At 38.4% G+C, this 12544-nt stretch overlaps 1 protein-coding gene across 8 annotated transcripts in view; it reads right to left on the minus strand.

Moving 5' to 3' along the window:
- The window catches only part of NUP214 (nucleoporin 214), a 109883-nt gene that overhangs the window by 41001 nt on the left and 56338 nt on the right, over window positions 1-12544 (minus strand). For 7 of the 8 annotated variants that reach the window (XM_008975944.5, XM_003822384.6, XM_055117570.2 and 4 more), the window contains exons 25-27: window positions 6390-6465; window positions 4620-4698; window positions 1454-1538 (exon numbers count right to left, since the gene is read on the minus strand). In XM_008975944.5, coding sequence (XP_008974192.2) covers window positions 1454-1538; window positions 4620-4698; window positions 6390-6465 — 240 coding nt within the window. Of the gene's footprint in view, window positions 1-1453; window positions 1539-3270; window positions 3590-4619; window positions 4699-6389; window positions 6466-12544 lie in introns of those variants that run through there. The other variant, XM_055117571.1, reaches the window with a different exon arrangement.

Consider the following 12544-nt stretch of genomic DNA (forward strand, 5'->3'; position numbering starts at 1 on the left):
GGAGGTGAAGATTGCAGTGAGCTGAGATCTCACCACTGCGCTCCAACCAGGGTGACGGAGTGATACTCTGCCTGAAAATCAAAAAAAAAAAAAAAAAAAAAAAAGAAAAGAAGAATATCATTTCACAGAAGACTGATTATTAGCCATCTGTAAAGGATGCAATAATTCTTGGCATTGACCTACTCTTTAAAATTTGCTGCAAATTACCTTTGGGAAGCATAAAACATAATGATTTATAATAAAGAAAAAATATATGTATTACTTTCCCCCTCAAATAATATTCTAATACCCTCTTTTCTCCTTAGGCTGAAGGACACTCAAAAAATATATTAAAATCAGGAAAAAGAGACTGGTTAATATGCTCCTAGTTACAAAAGCATAAACTGAAGAACTTAAGAGGCTTTTCTAAGGAACTGAATGCACAATGCTTCAATGGCAAAAAATCCTTTTGACACATTTTGATCTCAGTTCCACAGAGTCTAACCCCATCACTGCAGGGAAGAGAATGCTTCAGCAGCTCACACAGGTTTCAACATGAGTGCTCAGGGCACAGAGAACAGGCACCTTAACAAAGGCTCATCTTGAGATAAGGTATAGAAGATTCTTTCATTTTTAAAAACAACTCAACTTTACAAGTACAGCCATCATTATTATTATTATTTTTTAAAGAAACGGAAACAGATTCCTCCACATCTATATAAAACCTCAAATTTCAAATGCCTATTATCTTTCATTACATTCTCTAAGTTTAGTATACTGTACTCTCGATGCAGTAAGCCTTTTTTTTTTTTTTTTTTTTTTTTTGGAGATGGGGTTTCACTCTGTTGCCCAGGCTGGAGTACAATGGTGTGATCATAGCTCACTGTAACCTCGAACTCCCGGGCTCAAGGGATCCTCCCACCTCAGCCTCCCAAGTGGATGGGACTATAGAAGTGAACCAACGCACCTGGTTAATTTTTCAATTTTTTGTAGAGATGAGGTCTCACTATGTTGCCCAGGTCAGTCTCCAACTCCTGGCCTCAAGCAATCCCTCCCACCTTGGCCTCCCAAAGCACTAGGATTATAGGCATGAGCCACCATGTTTGTCCAGCAAAGTCAATTTGAATGTCACATCTAGCCCCCAAAATGGTGTCAGAATGGAAACATCTCAGTGTGACAAACTAGATGAACTACAGAATTTAGCAGACTCATTACCCAAAGAAAATGAGGCTTAGGCTAAAAAACAAAACAGATACACAAATATGTAACAAACAAGTATTAACTTGAATTGCAAAGGGAAAATCGATTTACATGAGAACATTAAACTACTGCCACTATCATCAGATGTATTACTGCCATGGTAAGAACTCTGGGTTCATACACATTTAATAAGTAAATAAATGTATCTATAATTGTAAGATTTGGGGAAGCTAATTGCTAGTAATTTGCCATAAAACTTAAGTTCATTACTGACCCTGATGGAGAAAATGAGAAAGGCTTGCTGAACTGCCCAGAAGCAGATGGGGTCGAAGTCACAGCTGTTTCTATCTTGGCTGTCCCTGAAATTATGAAAAAACAAAAAAAACAAAAAGAATATTACAAAAAGACAGAAACACTGTTCCAGTGTATAATTCCCTGTAGCTCAGCCTGTGAGGTGCTGCTTAGCACCGCATGTGCCTTCTGTGACACATCAGTGGCCATGGGGAGTGAGCACGTTGCCTCACTTGTGTTCGAGGTCTCTGAAATTGCTCCGTGGCTCTGTCAATGTTAATTCCAGTCTAAGGTGTGCCATCTTCTCCTTTATAGAAAATATATCAAAATAATTCTAGTATAGTTTAAATGTACAGTTTTAAAAGTATACTCTTATATATTTCAATGGTATGGGAAAATGCTTATAATGTGAGGCTAAGCCCCCTCCCCACAAAAGTAAATAAAACTATATATAATGTAGCTTTATAATTATTTGAAATTAATCTATGCTGAAGGACGAAAATCCAAAAGAGAAATAGGTTCATAAGCTAAATATTTCTGAGTAGTGACTTTAAGGCTGTTTACTTCTATGTACATTTCTGCATTTTCCATAGATTTTGTTGGCATTTAACAAATAATCGTGTTCTTTTTTTAAAATTACAGATGTAAAACATGATTGCTATAATATGGAGACATGCAAGAAGGTTAAAAGTGCAATCCATCATTCTCCCCATGTTCGATTTCACTCTAACTACTTACTTATAGTTTGGGTACAATCTTCAATCTTTTCCCTACTGCTCTACTTTATTTATTTATTTATTTATTTAGAGACAGAGTCTCGCTCTGTCGCCCAGGCTGGAGTGCAGTGGCGCAATCTTGACTCACTGCAATCTCTGCCTCCCAGGTTCAAGCGATTCTCCTGCCTCAGCCTCCCAAGCAGCTGGAACTATAGGCATGCACCACCATGCCCGGCTAATTTTTGTATTTTTTTTTTAGTAGAGACAGGGTTTCATCACGTTGGCCAGGCTGGTCTCGAATTCCTGACTTCAGGTGATCCACCTGCCTTGGCCTCCCAAAGTGCTAGGATTACAGACATGAGCCACCACGCCTGGCCTTGCTCCACTTCAAAAGGGGGAAAGGGAAGAGGAAAACTATTTAAAAAGCCCAAATCAAACGAAACTAAACCAAACAACAACAAGGAAAAAAAAAAAAAAAAACAACCTTCTAAAATAAACAAACACAGAGTAGATGGCAGTACAAATATTTTTAAAACTACTGGTATACAATGTAAAATGTACAGGATGAAAAGTCACAATCTAAATCATCAGCAGAGTACTAGTTAAGTTTAACAGGGTGTAACTACACAATGAGGTTGTAGACAGCTCTTAAAATGAGTAAGGTGGATCTGTATCAGACCTGCAGAGACCAAGACATTTATTGTAAGAGGGGGCAGAGAAGGGGAAATAAGTTACAAAATCAATATATATAGGATATGCAGTATATAGGATATTTTTCTTTAAAAAACAATGAAGTAACCTCAAGAGATATACATGAAATCATGATCTCTGGAATACAGAATCTATAGGGCAGCTTTCACATTCTACATTATATATCTCTACACCATAGACTTTTTCTGGGCATGTAATAGTTTTACAATCAGAAAAACAATGAAGGTATTTCCATTACTAATAAGAGAACTATTCTCTAGAGGTTTTAGAAATGCTCTTTTTCAAAAAGAAACTTTTTGCAAACTCTTAAGCAGCACCTTTCAGAGAAGTTTTCCTACCAAAAGAAAAAAGTTCTTTTCTAAACCTTGATTACCTGGCAAGTGAAAACAGAAGTGAACACCTCGTAACGAAAGAGAGGATTTCATGATCAGCAATGAATGGTGAATCTCGGAAATTTCTTGCAAGTCACACTACTTGCCCAGACATGCATAAAGCAAAGTTCCTTAGGTTTCTTTGATTCTAACTCCAAGAGTGACAAAAACCTCTCCAATGAAGTCCTTGAAAAAAGAGTATATGATCTTTCAAAACCTTTTTGTAAAATACTCAAGTCTTTGACAGTTCTACTATAAAATTTTCCTTTTAACATAAAGCTTTAGGCCCCGGTCGAGAAGTGCTAGATACCTCCTTCTCATGTGAGGCGTACATGATACCAACTGTGGTTCCATATCACTCCGAATTCTAGAATACAACTCTGGCTTATGCAATAATGGCTTCCTTCTGCAAGGAATAGCTACTAAAGATAAATCCAGTATCCAATCAGAAAGTTTGGGATTACAGAGAAAGTCAGAATGACTGTATGATTAAGATTATGAGACGCAGGCTGCTAATGTATGAAGTTCAATTTCTAACAGAATTTGCTTGAAGGCCCACTTAAGAGCATGATTGAAACAAACGCCAGAATCAACAGTGTTGTAAAAATTCAGTATTGCAGACAGCACAAGACCCTTGCAGCAGGAAGTAATACACGCCAAATTAGGTAGGCTATAATAAAGGAGCCAACAAAAGGGAACACTGAGGAAGACCCACATTCTGCATAAAGTTGGTTTGGGCAATGACACTTGGACAAAGTGTCTGGTCAAAACACTCATGGTTACTGTGAAAACTAAATTAAGAATAATTATGCTTGAGTGAGTGTAGGAGAAGTTACGTGAAGCCATAAAATCTCTTAATATCGACTCATTATATACTCTGAGATCTTACAAATCTGTTTCACTTTCTCTACCTTATAGGCTTTTGAACTGTCACTGTGGACCAACAGAATTTTTAATTCCTTTTAGTGGAAGAAATAGCGTTTAGCATTCTGATCCATTCCTCTCAACTGTGATCATCCAGCAAGGAAGAAAAAGATAATACTATTGCTCCATTTTAGGAAAATAATTTAAAGGGAGGTTTTTCTCCTATTGCTCTATCATTTTCAAACTAACCTAAAAATTTCAGAAGTCTACATAGCCATTGAAGGGCATACTAATTTTCTAGAAATTCTTCATTAGCTGACGGCTTTCAAATATGATCTCTTGTCTATGGTCATACTACCCTGAATGCTCCCGATCTCATCAAATGTGACTCCTGTTTCCTATGGCAACTGTCTCAGTGATCCAGAACAATAACCCCTATTGTGGAGTGCTTCTTTCACTTTTCAAGAAAACAAAAATGCAAACTGACCTGAAGCTTTGTCACCAGATGATAACTGACCGGATGCTGGTGTAGGCCCAGATGGCTTAAGGGAATTTATTAGAGACCCCTATAACAGAATGCAAGCAAAATGTTTATGTTAAACCACTAACCATTCTTTGTAACAAAGAAATATGTAAAATGTAAACACAAAAATATAATTTAAAATAAGCAAGGACAAACACTTTTAGATAAATTACCAAAAAGAAAAAGGAAACAAAAAAAAGGTCTCAATTTAAGTTAACCACATGTAAGATCATATTAAAGGATGAAAATAGAAATACTCTGCAAGCTCCAAGAAGGCAGTCACACTGGCCTAGTTCATGGCTATCTTCCCAGTGCCTAGCACAGTGCTTAGCACATCAAAAGCACTTGACTATTAGGTAGATGAATTAATGAAGGAGTAAATTAATAAAATGGTTCTAGCTCTCAAAGCATGTACAATAAGGTTAAAAGCAAAACTGACTTATCCATCTCCAGTCAATGTTCCTTCACTCGCCATGACTTATGCCTTATCATGTATTTTCCATGGTGAACACAAATACCTCCAGAAGAAAGATCGAATGCTAAATGCTTAAATGCCATTTTAAGTTATGGTAAACTAAGAAACAGAGGCAAGTTTGAGAACTTAAATAGGCAAGTCCTGATATCCAGTCTCAAATTCTGATCTCTAACACAAACTACTCATCTCAGAGACAGATGTAAGAGTAGTGAGAGAAACCAGAATTTCTTAGGAAGAGTTTCAGCACTAGCCTGACTGACCTCCCAACCATCCCGTATCACTTTTTTCTGGATTGTTTAACTGTTTGCAATATCACCTATTTTTCTAAGGGACAATGTTTATCAGGCAAAAGCCTGAAGCTAGACAAGCTAGACATAACATCATTAAAAATATGCAAACTCTGACAAACAGGGATTGCAGGAGAAAACCAGATAACCTATGCCCCAGACATTGATACTCAACTGTGTAGTGAAATGAGCAATGGACCGGAGGAAGTCAGAAGCCTTGGGTCCCAGCTCTGGTTCCACCATTTACTAATCGTGAGAGTTTGCGTTGGTCACTCAAGCCTAGGCTGCCTCACCAGTGAGACATATCTAAACACCTATCCTCCCACTGTACATGGCTGTTGTATGGGTTAACTGAGATAATGTGAAAGTAAACTGCAAAGCAAAATACCTCATATAAAAATGTATGGTATTAGAATTATGACCCCAAATTACTAGGTGCAGAATGTTAAATGGCCTATGAAGACAGTATCAGGTCCTGACTGACCTACCCTGATTAACAGCCATGTCAAGACTGGCATAAATTGTGGGGAAAGGATTATGGGCCTTTATCAGACTTATGGTTCATTTAAACAAAGTCAAGACTTAAAAACAGTATGGTCTTCACTTACAAAGACAGACACGGCATGAATGTTAAAAGTAAAACTCAGGCCGGGTACAGTGGCTCACACCTGTAATCCCAGCACTTTGGGAGGCCGAGGCAGATGGATCATCTGAGGTCAGGAGCTCAAGACTAGCCTGGCCAACGTGGTGAAACCGTGTCTCTACTAAAACTACAAAAATTGACTGGGCATGGTGGTGGGTGCCTGTAATCCCAGCTACTCAGGAGGCTGAGCCACGAGAATCACTTGAACCCAGGAGGCAGAGGTTGCGGTGAGCCAAGATCGCACCACTGCACTTGAGCCTGGGCGACAGAGTGAGACTCTGTCTCAAAAAAAAAAAAAAAAAAAAAAAAAGTAAAAATCAGTAAGTTACCTGCTTGGCTTGGTTAGCGGCCACTGGGGTCAACACTGGATGAGGTGTTTTGGCTGTGGAGTAGGGCACTGAAGAACTGAAAAACACACAAAGCATACACTCAGAGAAAGGCATGACTAGGTAAAAATCACATTCATTCTCAAGCCAACCTTCTGTCCAATATACAATACCAGTTTTGGGTAGGATACAGATGCATGGGACCCCAATCCAACTGATTTGACATTTTTTTTTGAAGGATAAATTTTAAAAATGAACTTTGGGTTTTTAGCATGAAAGTCAAAGCAGTGGCCTTATAACTTATTTCCTTTCTGCAATCTTAAGAAAAAAATTAGTAACCATTCAGAACTAGATCTTTTTGCTATCCAGAGTATAAGCCCTCCTCCTCCCTGGCCCTTCCCCCTGTTGTAGACCACGAGAAATTCCTGATTCTCTTACCCAAGCAGACTCTATGGGAAGCATTCTCACTGCCACCTATGCATCCAATTCGCTGCTACTGCAAAGGTGCTATCCAAAGAGATCTTAGCTTCTCACAGCAGCTATCTCCAGGGCTCACCACGTCAGCATCCAAGGGATTCAAATGTACCACTGTTCCATTCCCAACCTGCATCTTTGCTACAGCATGAAAAGTATACCCCTATTCGCAGAAAGAGCTCTCATCATCTTTTGTTAACTCTGAAGTAGGTGAATACTGTATGTGAGGAACTGTTATTTCAATAACTAGTGTTCACATATGGGAAAACTACCTGTTAGTGTAATCACACACAAAAGTTCTTGGCTCCTAGCGGCAATTTTTTCAATTTATCTGTTGTCAGCCCAGCGCTACTCTGACTGGTATATATAGCAGTAGTAGTTGTAGGACCTGGTTATTTTTCAAAACTCCCCTAGATTTAGGGAGGATTCATATTTTCCATCAAAAATGAACTTAGAAGATAAAAGATAGGCCTGTGCCTCACAGAAGAAAATTATCAAACAGCTTAACAAACCTTACAAGCACATTGAGATTCTCTGCTGGAATAACACGGGGACCTTCCTAAACAGACTTTATTAGATTGAGAGAGAAGAAAAAGTGAACTTATGTTCAATGAAACAAATCCCGTTTCATGCTTCTACTGAAGCCAGAAGCAGCTATAAATATGCATCTCTCTGCAGAAACACATCTCTGTTCCCCTGAGATAGTTTACCAAGCAGGCAATACAGACACAGTGTTCCCCCGTCACCTCCGCTGAATCTGTACCAGAGGAAAAGAATGTGTGAGTGAGACTGCTGGGCCCTGAGCAGTACCTGGACAGACACAGCAGACTTGCTTAGAGAAGAGGTTGGAGCTCACAAGGATTACAAAGGAAAGGAAACTCTTTCATGCTTTCTCAAAGACAAACAGAAATCAGAAATAAAAATAAAAGCAGCAATTTATCCAAATTTTAGAAAATTTTTTATAGCCAGAATTCAATTGTGACATGATAGTAAATTATGCATGAATAAGACTGAGTGTAATTATTATTCTATTTATTTGTGATAATTCTATGTATCTCCTGAGTATCCTAAATCCCCAAATACACAAAATTAGGATTCACAGTACCTACACACGACGTGACACCCCTGCAAAGAAATGCTGTTCAGTGCAATCAGCCAGTAAACCAATTAACAAATCAGATCCAATAAATCTCTATCAAGATCCAAGACAGCACACAGAAAAAACAGTATACTCTCAAACAAATATGTTCAAACGTTTTTGCATGAGCATGAACCAAAACAATGGAAATCAATAGCTAGAAATGATCAAGAGATAGAAAAGCCAAATTCAGAAGTATCCATATCTTAGGTGACTTTATTCCACTTTTTAGCAATATGGAGTTGAAAAATATCAGAAATTCATCTTGATATTTGTTCTAAGAAGAAAATGGTGCTATAACAGAGCCCCAAAGAGACATCTCTTTACTGAGTGAGTCTACAAATGACACTGACATTACCAGCAACACTAAAGTTCCTGCTTCAGAAATGAGCGACAGAGGCACAGATCACTAAGAGTCTGGAAACTCGGGTTCTTGGAGAAAAATAAAACACAGAAGAGTCATTTTTTTCTGTTTTTGGCCACACATTACCAGCACTACATGCCAACACAGGCAGACAAATGCACACATGTTCCATGGATGTGTACTCTACACACAATTATAAAATTGGGTTGTGAAGCATTAAAATGTCACCTAGGCCCTTTGCTATTGATCCTTTCAACTTTAATGAACTTCAACAAGGTAAATACTCAGCCCATTGTTGTAAAAAGCCTCAACTTCTTGTAACTTATTTCAGGATTTTAAAAAGCATAAAAAACAAGAGACCTGGTTATGTTTTATTTTGGTAAATCTTAATCACTATCACATGTATCTTTTCATACATACTCATATATGAGAGAGTGGAACTTATCAAGAGTAACTGAAGAAACAAAGAAATCAACAGGGAAAAAGAATGAAAATGATAGAAGATACTGAAAACAAACACTCTATATTCAATTCCTGGGCGTTTTTGACATCTGTCGATGGAAATATAACTGCCAACTACTTTCTCCATTGGTAAATTTAATGTCTTCAAAGACACATTCTTTAAAATAGTATCCAAAAGTCTGTTAAAGCAAATTGTATTTCCTGCATGAATGTTTAGATGCTAAGTAACTTAAATAATTAAGATGGAACTGCATTAGAGCTTTGAAAAAAATCCACATTAAATATGAAAAAATAGGCCAGGCGCCGGTGTCTCAGGCCTGTAATCCCAGCACTTTGGGAGGCCGAGGTGGGTGGATCACTTGAGGTCAGGAGTTCGAGACCAGCCTGGCCAACATGGTGAAACTCCATGTCTACTAAAAATACAAAAAAATTAGCCAGGTGTGGTGGCAGGTGCCTGTAGTCCCAGCTACTTGGGAGGCTGAAGCATGAGAATCGCTTGAACCCGGGAGACAGAGGTTGCAGTGAGCCAAGATTGTGCCACTGCACTCCAGCCTGAGTGACAGAGCGAGACTCCATCTCAAAAAAAAAAAAAAAAAAAAAAAAAAGAGAGAGGCCGGGTGCAGTGTCTCACGCCTGTAGTCCCAGCATTTGGGAGGCCAAGGTGGGTGGATCATCTGAGGTCAGGAATTCGAAATCAGCCGGGCCAACATGGTTAAACCCCGTCTCTACTAAAAATACAAAAATTAGCCGGCTGTGCTGGTGCACACCTGTAATCCCAGCTACTCAGGAGGCTGAGGCAGGAGAATCGCTTGAACCTGAGAGGCGGAGGTTGGAATGAGCTGAGATTGCGCCACTGCACTCCCGCCTGGGTGACAAAGCGAGACTCCATCTCAAAAAAAAAAAAAAAAAAGAAAAAAGAAAAAGAAAAGAAAAAATACGAATAGTTTAAGAATTTTTAATGACATGGAAAATGTAAACGATTACATTTCATGATTAAGCTGAAAAGGTTACAAATTTACAAAGCAGCATGCATCCAAATTTTTCTCTAACAAGAAATATTTTCATAAAATAAGGATGAAAAAATGTGTAAATAACAATCATACATTTGTGGTGGGAATAAAGGTGATTTTAAGTTTGTTCTTTTTAACTATCTTTTTTATATCTACAACAAACATTTGTAATTAGAAAAACAAAAGGATTAAAGTTCCTTTTAAGTTTCTGGTCATTACTAGAGTTATTATTTTTAAAGTAGAGGAACATCTTTAAATCAGTGAAAGAAAAAAACTGCCAATCTAGAATTCTTTACCCTGTGAAAATATCTTTCAAAAACAAAGGTGAAATAAAGACTTCTGCAGACATACAAAAGCTAAAAGAATTCAGATATGAACCTCAAGAAACATTAAAGGAAGTCCTTTGAGCAGAAGAAAAATTATACCAGATGGCAAGCTGGGACCAGACACAGGAATGAAGAACCCTGGAAATGGTAACTATATGTATAAACATGAAAACTTTTTTCTTCTTATTTAAATGTACTTAAAAGATAGTCAGCCGGGCGCGGTGGCTCAAGCCTGTAATCCCAGCACTTTGGGAGGCCGAGGCAGGCGGATCACCTGAGGTCAGGAGTTCGAGACCAGCCTGGCCAACATGGCGAAACCTGGTCTCTACCAGAAATATAAAAATTAGCCAGGTGTGATGGTGGGCACCTGTAATCCCAGCTACTAGGGAGGCTGAGGCAGGAAAATCACTTGAACCTGGGAGGCAGAGGTTGCAGTGAGCTGAGATCGCACCACTGCACTCCAGCCTTGGCGACAGAAGAAGAATCCATCTGGGGGGTAGTGGGGAGGAAAGATAGTCAACTGTTTATAACAATGTATCATGAGGTTTACAATACAGTGGAAGTAAAATGCACAATAGCATAAAGGTGGTGAAGGGAGAAAATAGAATACTGCTGTCAGATTCTTATACTATTCTTTAGTAATATAGTATCACTTGAAGACAGTCTGTGATAAGATGAAGATGTATACTATAAACCCTAATGTAAGCACTTAAATAACACCAAGTTATAGCCAATAAGTCAACAAAAAAGTTAAAATAGAGTCATAAAGACATTTAACCCAAAAAAAGGCAGAAAAACAAAAACTGAACAATAAACAGATGGGATAAATAGAAACAAATAGCTATATAACAGATTTAAACCGAAACATGTCAATAATTACACTTAAGGTAAACGATCTAATCACCCCAATTAAAAGTCACAGATGGTCGAGATTAAAAAAAAGCAAGCTAAGGCCCACTATATACTGTCTACAACTGTGGTCCCCAACCTTTTTGGCAGCAGGGACTGGTTTTGTGAAAGACAATTTTTTCCACAGACGGACAGCGGAGGGGGATGGTTTCAGGATGAAACTGTTTCACTTCAGATCATCAGGCTATAATTTTCTATTTTATTCAGTTAGATTATCATAAGGAGCATGCAACCTAGATCCTTTGCATGTGCAATTCACAATAGGGTTCATGCTCCTATGAGAATCCAAAGCTGCCGCTGATCTGACAGGAGGTGGAGCTCAGGTGGTAATGCTCACTTGCCTGCCGCTCACCTGCTGTGTGGCCCAGTTCCTAAGAGGCCACAGACCGGTACTGGTCTGCAGCCCAGGGCTGGGGACCCCTAATCTATAAGAAATCCATTTTATTTTTTTAAATTATTTTTGTTTATTGTGGTAAAATACACTTAACAAATCTGCCATCTTAAAAGTAACCATTTTTAAGTGCACATGTAGTTCAGTGATACTAAGTACATTCACATTGCTGTGCTACAAGAAACCCATTTTAAATATAAAGACAAACTAAGTTGAAATAAAAGGATGGAAAAGATATGTTGTGGTGCTGGGACAACTGGATATCCACCTTCAAAACAATGAAGTTGGGTCTCTACTTCACACCATTTACAAAAATTAACTCCAAATGGATCAGAGACCTAGATATAAGAGCTAAAACCACACAACTCTTCAAAGAAAACATCGGTGTAAATCTTTATGACCTTGGGTTAGGCAATGGTTTCTTACATGTGACACCTAAAGCACAAGCAACAAGAGAAAAAATAGATAAACTGGACTAAATTTTTGTGTCAAAGGACACAACAAGAAAGTGAAAAACAACTCAAAGAATGGGAGAAAATATTTGCAAATCATATGCCTGATGAGAGACTTGAATACAGATTATATAAAGAAACTTAGAGCTCAAAAATAAAAAGACAACCTAATTTTAAAATGGAGCAAAGGAACTAAATAGATATTTCTCCAAAGATACAACTGGCCAATAAGCACGTGAAAAGATGCTCAATATCACCAGCCATTAGGGAAATGCAAATCAAAACCACTGATAGTGTGAGATACCATTTTATACCACTAGGATGACTATAGCCAAAAAGATAGTCAATAATGAGTGTTGGTGAGGATGTGGAGAAGCTGGAACCCCCATACATTGCTGTTGGGAATAAAAAATGGTGCAGCACCTCTGTAAACCAGTTTGAGCTATGTGATCCAGCGATTCCACTCCTACACACATACCCAAAAGAACTGGAAGTAGGGACTCAAACAGACACTGTCCACCAACAGTCTTCCCTGACCTACTCCCCCAGCATTCTTCCTCTTGTTCCCTCTACTCTCATCACCAGAGGTCCCCCCTGGCTCGCTCTTCAACTTGTAGACACGCTCCTGCTAC

This window comes from Pan paniscus, chromosome 11, assembly GCF_029289425.2.
Source record: "Pan paniscus chromosome 11, NHGRI_mPanPan1-v2.0_pri, whole genome shotgun sequence".
NCBI classification, from domain to species: Eukaryota; Metazoa; Chordata; class Mammalia; order Primates; family Hominidae; genus Pan; species Pan paniscus.